The sequence below is a fragment of the Oncorhynchus gorbuscha genome, unplaced genomic scaffold (assembly GCF_021184085.1).
Source record: "Oncorhynchus gorbuscha isolate QuinsamMale2020 ecotype Even-year unplaced genomic scaffold, OgorEven_v1.0 Un_scaffold_4220, whole genome shotgun sequence".
Taxonomy (NCBI): domain Eukaryota; kingdom Metazoa; phylum Chordata; class Actinopteri; order Salmoniformes; family Salmonidae; genus Oncorhynchus; species Oncorhynchus gorbuscha.
The window spans coordinates 20,001-28,421 of NW_025748287.1; the positions used below are offsets into that span (position 1 = coordinate 20,001).

An 8,421-nucleotide genomic window follows, 5' to 3' on the forward strand; every position below is an offset into this window, starting at 1 on the left:
CCCCCGTGCTTCACGGTTGGGATGGTGTTCTTCGTCTTGTAAGCTTCCCCCTTTTTCCTCCAAACATAACGATGGTCATTATGGCCAAACAGTTCTAATTTTGTTTCATCAGACCGGAGGACATTTCTCCAAAAATACGAGCTTTGTCCCCATGTGCAGTTGCAAACCATAGTCTGGCTTTTGGCAGTTTTGGAGCAGTGGCTTCCTCCTTGCTGAGCGGCCTTTCAGGTTATGTTGATATAGGACTCATTTTACTGTGAATATAGATACTTTTGTACCTGTTTCCTCCAGCATCTTCACAAGGTCCTTTGCTGTTGTTCTGGGATTGATTTGTACTTTTCGCACCATAGTACGTTCATCTCTAGGAGACAGAACGCGTCTCCTTCCTGAGCGGTATGACGGCTGTGTGGTCCCATGGTGTTTATACTTGCGTACTATTGTTTGTACAGATGAACATGGTACCTTCAGGCATTTTGGAAATTGCTCCCAAGGATGAACCAGACTTGTGGAGGTCTACAACTTCTTTTCTGAGGTCATGGCTGCTTTCTTTAGATTTTCCCATGATGTCAAGCAAAGAGGCACTAGTTTGAAGGTAGGCCTTGAAATACATCCACAGGTACACCTCCAATTGACTCAAATGATGTCAATTAGCCTATCAGAAGCTTCTAAAGCCATGACATCATTTTATGGAGTTTTACAAGCTGTTTAAAGGCACAGTCAACTGAGTGTATGTAAACTTCTGACCCAGTGGAATTGTGATAGATTATTTTACTTATAATTCACTCTGTGTGTAAACAATTGTTGAAAGAATTACTTGACAAAACTAAAGTTTATTAACAAGAAATTTGTGGAGTGGTTGAAAAACAAGTTTTAATGACTCCAACCTAAGTGTATGTAAACTTCCGACTGTACATATGTCTCGGGCGTCGAAAGAAGTGAACCAAAGTGCAGCGTGGCGCGCGTACATTTTTATTTTTATTTAAAATGTCAACCAACAAAACAACTGTGAAGCTTACAGGGCTACGACGCCTCTAACAAAGTTAACTACCCACACTGAAAGGAGGGAAAAAAGGCTACCTAAGTATGATTCCCAATCAGAGACAACAATAGACAGCGGCCCCTGATTGAGAACCATACCCGGCCAAAACATAGAAATAAAGAAACATAGAAAACAAAACATAGAATGCACACCCCACATCACACCCTGACCTAACCAAATAGAGAAATAAAACGTCTCTCTAAGGTCAGGGCGTGACAACATGTTAGTCATTTAGCAGACGCACTTATAAACACAATCCATTATCATTGAGCATTAGCATCTTACATCAAGATATGATTGGTAGGTGTTTTCAAACAAACAATATCTAGGGCACTAGAGTTTTTCCTGGCTCTGGTCACATGGTCAGGACAAAATCCTGACCCTACTTATAAAGTGAGGGACAGTTTTTCCTCAGGCACAGTGTAGTGGAAAATGTTGTATGCTGTACACATTGTGTTCTTTCTCAAGGTTGGCATGTTCTGTAAACTGTCTGACAATGAGAATTGTTGTTTTGTGTTATTAAGTTGCGATGTGCTTATGGTTTGTTCACAGGGTTTGAGTCAAGCAGAAGAGGACCTTGATACAAGATAATAACCTCCCTCACTCTCCCACCCTGATACTCATTCCTTGTATCTGTGTCTGCTTAGTCGTGCTGAGGAGACTTGTCTGTGCAGCGGTATAAAGGACAAGTGAAGGGACTGACCCTTCAGATCTCCTGACAGACCCTCTCCAGTTAACTGATAATAAGTGTGAGGTCCTAAACATAACACATGGTTGTCCTGTACCTCCTTTCTTCACCTCCTGTGAGGTCCTAAACATAACACATGGCTGTCCTGTACCTCCTTTCTTCACCTCCTGTACCTCCTTTCTTCACCTCCTGTGAGGTCCTAAACATAACACATGCCTGTCCTGTACCTCCTTTCTTCACCTCCTGCCAGCGGAAGTGGTGTCGTCGGACCACGGAGAAGACGGACGTGAAGCCCTGCTTGGTGATCATCTCCAGGGCCTCCTTCAGGTGGAAGGGGTGCAGGCAGGGAGACGTGGCCTGGATGTGACAGATCACCTCCACCTCTGGAGGAGGACAACACAACAGATATTATTTATCCATTATTTAATCAGGTAGCCACATATGATATATGAATACATCTACATGGTTACTGTTGACATCTGTATCTTTGGAGTAGGTACCACTTCCTTTGGATAGCACCCTATTCATGGGTTGTCTATAGCCGCTCTCACACTATCAACAATCTACCACCTGAAACTCTTAATACCAGACGTGCCTCTACATCTGCATTGCTTAGTCTTTTGGGTTTTAGGCTGGGTTTCTGGATAAGCACTTTGTGACTTCTGCTGACGTAAAAAAGGGCTTTATAAAGAAATTTGATTGATTGATATGCAACACTTTCCTAGGGTTGGGATTAGGGTTAGGTTATTAGAAAATGAATTAAAAGAAAACAGCATGTGAGCATTATCATGTGAGCAACTGTGCAGGGGGCACAATAACTGTCACTGATTGGCTGGAGAGGGGTGAGTCAGACCACACACCTGATTTCCCAGACTGGTGTTCTCAGGTTCTGATTAAAAAGCAGGAAGGAAAAACAGCAGCAGGCTCTGCGGCCCTGAAGGTCGTATGTTTCAAGTGTCTCAGAGTTGGAGTGCTGATTTAGCTCATAGATCACAACAAATAAAACTACATGGACAGGGGGGACCTGATCCCAGATCAGTATTCCTATTCTGAGATACTTGATACATGCCATCCCAGAGCCTTAGCCAAGCTAGCTTGATTCCTCACGCCTCCCTCCTTGTCTCCGTCTCAAAGCACATTGGAGCAGAAGATCTGAGGTTCCTCCACTCAGATCTCCTCCTCTAATGCATTTTGAGAAGGAGGCAAGGAGAGAGGACATGAGGAATCAAGGAAATACACTTGACATTCACCCCCTACCTGGGTTTAATCTGGCGAATTCCTGGATGGTGTCAAGAGAGCTGGAGGAGTCTTTGGACACCTCTGGGCTCCTGCGGTGAACCTGAGCTCCCCATGCCTTGGCTACCTTCTCAATGTCATCATGGTCAGTTGATACCCACACACTGGGAGAAAGAACGGAACAAGTTGATTCCTCAGGCTTTGTAACAAGTAGGCTACATCAGTGCAATCCAGTCTTGTGTGACCGAGCCCAAACCAGGGGTTCATTCAGAGACTGTACACTAACTTTCAGACAAACAAAATAAGAATCTGACATGGGTATACATATTTATACAACAAACAGTTACTAATGTATAGTTATGACCAGGAGTTAAAGTAGATGTCATTTCTTCCCAGTATGGAACCTCCTATGTGTGAACATGCGTGTACTAAAACAATGCATGGGCCTAACAGGACCGGTTCTGGACGTTCTGCTGCCCTAGGCAAGACAAAAACAATGGTCACTATCCCCCTAACCTAGAATAGTGTAATGCAGGGGTTGGCAATAGGTTTGGCCTTAGGCCAGTTTTTTTCTGAGCTAATAGTTGTAGAACAGAACATTATAGAGGTCCCATTCATGATTAAACTACAAATTAAACACATTTTAACACATCTGGTTACTAGGCTATATAATGTCAAAAACATATCCCAATATTTTCAATCTGATTACACTGCTAAAATCACTAATGTCTTTAAATTATTTTGTTATTTTCCTTTGTGCGTTGATTGCAATCAAGACAAAATGTCACTTTGAAAAAGTTTCAAAAGAAAGGTGGAAATGCAAATAGAAGTCCTTCTGTAGCTCAGTTGGTAGAGCATGGCGCTTGTAACGCCAGGGTAGTGGGTTCGATCCCCGGGACCACCCATACGTAGAATGTATGCACACATGACTGTAAGTCGCTTTGGATAAAAGCGTCTGCTAAATGGCATATATTTTATTTTATATTTTAGAAGTGTCAGAGAAGAATGGACAGAGGAATAATGCTCTTACCATATTTCTCCAATATCAAACCACAGTGTCTTATTTGCAACGAAACGGTTACTGTTTGCAAATCATTAAATATGAGACATTATGAATCTAAGCATGGCAGTTTCAAAAGTTACCTTTCCACCCAGACAGAGACCCCACGAAGTAGAAAAATGTCATCTTTAACTGCTGGCTACTCATCCGTTGCTTAACTCAACAACATAATTGCTTCCCTAAAAGCTGCCTGGGTTTAAACATCCACTCTTTTCAGAAAGTGAAAAGCTCAATTAATAGGGATAGATTAGCCAAGTATCATTGTTTTGGGGCAGAATAATGTGAGGTGTTAGGTTTTGTTGGATGTGCGTCTTGGTCAGTTTAGTTCAGGAAATGCCGTCCTGGTCAAAACACCGCTCTAGGTGTGCTGGTGTTCCCCCTGACACCCCCTGAAAATCTCCCCCTGACAGAAATCTCCCCCTGACAGAATCTCCCCCTGACAGAATCTCCCCTGACAGAATCTCCCCCTGACAGAATCTCCCCCTGACAGAATCTCCCCTGACAGAATCTCCCCAGAATCCCCCCCCTGACAGAATCTCCCCCTGACAGAATCTCCCCCTGACAGAATCTCCCCTGAGAATCAGAAGAATCTCCCCCTGACAGAATCTCCCCCCTGACAGAATCTCCCCCTGACAGAATCTCCCCCCTGACAAAATCTCCCTCTGACAGAATCTCCCCTGACAGAATCTCCCCCTGACAGAATCTCCCCCTGACAGAATCTCCCCCTGACAGAATGACAGAATCTCCCCAGAATCTTCCCCCCCTGAATCTCTCCCCCTGACAGAATCTCCCCCTGACAGAATCTCCCCCCCCCTGACAGAATCTCCCCCTGCTCGTTCTTCGCTGCTGCGATTTACTTGCTAGTTGAGATTTCTGCTCTTCACTCCGTTGTCAGTTTAGCCTACATTTCACTGATTTTAGTAGCAGAAATCATTTTTGTCTGCAGTTTATTTTGTATTAGTCTATAAATAAATCTCTTTGCCAAAATTCATCATCTCTCCCATGTCTTATTCTTCTAGTATGTTTGAAAGTGTAACGATAATAATTCAGCCATAGTTGTTCTGAAATGTTTATTGCTTGCCAACATTTGACTCCCTCCATGTTTAATATAACACACACATTCATTATTAATTTCGGTTGCCTATCCTGATGTGATGTGCTTTCTATAGAAAATATTTGACTCTGATGTGTACCACAGAAAGTATTAGACTCTGATGTGTACCACAGAAAGTATTTGACTCTGATGTGTACCACAGAAAGTATTTGACTCTGATGTGTACCACAGAAAGTATTTGACTCTGATGTGTACCACAGAAAGTATTTGACTCTGATGTGTACCACAGAAAGTATTTGACTCTGATGTGTACCACAGAAAGTATTTGACTCTGATGTGTACCACAGAAAGTATTTGACTCTGATGTGTACCACAGAAAGTATTTGACTCTGATGTGTACCACAGAAAGTATTTGACTCTGATGTGTACCGCAGAAAGTATTTGACTCTGGTGTGTACCGCAGAAAGTATTAGACTCTGGTGTGTACCACAGAAAGTATTAGACTCTGGTGTGTACCGCAGAAAGTATTTGACTCTGGTGTGTACCGCAGAAAGTATTAGACTCTGGTGTGTACCACAGAAAGTATTAGACTCTGGTGTGTACCACAGAAAGTATTTGACTCTGGTGTGTACCGCAGAAAGTATTTGACTCTGATGTGTACCACAGAAAGTATTTGACTCTGGTGTGTACCACAGAAAGTATTTGACTCTGATGTGTACCGCAGAAAGTATTTGACTCTGTGGTGTGTACCACAGAAAGTATTAGACTCTGATGTGTACCACAGAAAGTATTTGACTCTGGTGTGTACCACAGAAAGTATTTGACTCTGGTGTGTACCACAGAAAGTATTTGACTCTGGTGTGTACCACAGAAAGTATTTGACTCTGGTGTGTACCACAGAAAGTATTTGACTCTGGTGTGTACCACAGAAAGTATTTGACTCTGGTGTGTACCACAGAAAGTATTTGACTCTGGTGTGTACCACAGAAAGTATTTGACTCTGGTGTACCACAGAAAGTATTTGACTCTGGTGTGTACCACAGAAAGTATTTGACTCTGGTGTGTACCACAGAAAGTATTTGACTCTGGTGTGTACCACAGAAAGTATTTGACTCTGGTGTGTACCACAGAAAGTATTTGACTCTGGTGTGTACCACAGAAAGTATTTGACTCTGATGTGTACCACAGAAAGTATTTGACTCTGTGTACCACAGAAAGTATTTGACTCCATCCACAAAAGTAAGGACATTAGAAGGGTGGGGGATCCTGACAGGGGGAGATTTTCGGCACAACACCAGCCATGGGTCCTAATCATATAGTTCTACTTAGAATCCCTATTAATTCAATAACATCTCTGTGGGCCTAGTCATAAAGATTTGTCATTTGACTTTTAAAATCTATGACCTTTTTTTGTGGCATAAACACAACCAGTCATGATGTTTTCATCTGATTGTCAAACAATCATATTCAAATGTCTCCTTTACAAGGCTACCTGCGCACGTTCATCCACCCGCAACACATTTCCAACCTCCAAACAGCGGTGAATGGAAAGAGAGACATCTGTTACACAAAACACCAACAAGTGTATTGACATTTGGCAAAGTCTTACTGCACTTTCTCCTCTGGTTATGACAGATGCATCATAAACAGCATCGACTATCACTAATAAACAATAATTACATGCATTTGGTGCAGCTAACTAACATTACTATTAACAAAGGCGGCAGAGCAAGTCCATATACCGTAGTTAGATTGAAAGACATTTGACTGTTAGATTGAACTGAATTACCTGTCAAACTGTTTGGAGTCCACTGCAGCTCTCAGAACCCATCCGATGAGGGGGACACCGGCGAGCATTTTGATATTCTTCAGGGGGATCCCCTTACTGCCTCCCCTCGCCAGGATCAGGGCTGCGATGTGTCTCTTCTCACCGCTGTCTTTAATAACCTTTGCTTTTCTGTCTCTCACATCTCCGATGCCCGATAGCGTACGTTTGTTTGCAGCAGCCATTGAAAGGATCAGTAAGCCGGGTGGGCAGACAATAGTCTTGTAGCGGTGGCGATGGATAGCAGTCGTCTGAAGTATCTGGCACCTTGCTTTCTAACTCACTGGAACTAGTTAGCTACGGACTTAGTTTACATGACCTACTACGGCTTAAACTGTGAAGGAAATCCTACAAATGTTACATGTACACAGTAAAAAAGAGGCGTAGACATGCTAGCTTTACTCGGAGGTCATTTCAACAAGGATTCATTTTGATGCCATAGTAACAATTTCAGTTGAACTATTTACTGAATTTACTCTGGTAACGGGTTAACTGGCAAAGTCAAGAAAACGATGATCGCGCTTCAATGAGGGGATTCGATTATCTGATCCGGGTTTCCCGGGTCGGAGGAGTTATAGCGGGTAAAACGTCATTCATTTTGGAACGGGGCTACCTCCCGGGCGTGAGCCAGGTTCAAATGCCGTATTCATGTGCCAGTCGGAATTAGGAACCTCTGAAATGTCCGACTTGCAGGTGTATAACTACAAACAGGTAGCAAGTCGGAAATGTCAGAGTTTCCTTGTTCCGATTAGTATGTGAATGCGGCAAAATCCGCTCAAAATCAATGACAGGCTAGATGAAGCACGTGGGGGAATGAGTAGGATTCTGTGTTTTCACATGCAAAAGTCATTGCATTTTTATAAAAAATACATTTAAAAAAATGCTTTATCTGCCTTCCCAATGAAAATTGGAACATATATTTTATGGAAAAGAGATGTATGTTTCTGGAAGATGCATCATGCTACCTTGTTGACATGCCTTTGATGTGCATTTGAATCCCAAACCATGCCCTCCCCCGACCAAATCTCTCAATGGGCACTCCACTGTCACGTGTTGCTGACTAAACTCCCAGAGAGTGACTACGGATCAATAGAGTACCATTAGTATGAGTAATAATACCTATAAAACCTATAAAGCGGTCAAACAAGGAAACGGTCCCAATTGTTTTTCCCCCATTCATCTTTCCCATAGGGGATTTAAGAAACACTTCAAATAAGGGCTGTGTTTCATGTAGGCTTACCCTGGCATGACATTTTGATAACTGTGTAAATCTCTCTAGGACAAGGTGACTTTGATCAATATATTCACCTGTATTTACCTCCCAAAAATGAAATGGTAATACTATCTGGTAATGTGGCTAATCATAAAGAACTACAAATACCATGATGATCTGGACGAGACTGCCAAATCGATTAACTAATGTTAGCTAAATGTAGTGATGAATAAATTGGCTAAATATCTTTAAATTGACAATTCTGTTAACCATGGACATCACCAGGACATGGCTTTCTGGGCGTTA

General features: G+C 42.4%; 1 protein-coding gene across 1 annotated transcript in view; it reads right to left on the reverse strand.

Annotated features, from left to right (window-relative positions):
- The window catches only part of LOC124028462 (N-acylneuraminate cytidylyltransferase-like), a 21,470-nt gene extending 14,230 nt beyond the window's left edge, over window positions 1–7,240 (reverse strand). The window contains exons 1-3 of the mRNA XM_046340508.1: window positions 6,867–7,240; window positions 2,985–3,127; window positions 1,955–2,110 (exon numbers count right to left, since the gene is read on the reverse strand). Coding sequence (XP_046196464.1) covers window positions 1,955–2,110; window positions 2,985–3,127; window positions 6,867–7,087 — 520 coding nt within the window. The 5' untranslated portion in view covers window positions 7,088–7,240. The remainder of the gene's footprint in view (window positions 1–1,954; window positions 2,111–2,984; window positions 3,128–6,866) is intronic.
- Window positions 7,241–8,421: the final 1,181 nt, after the last annotated feature.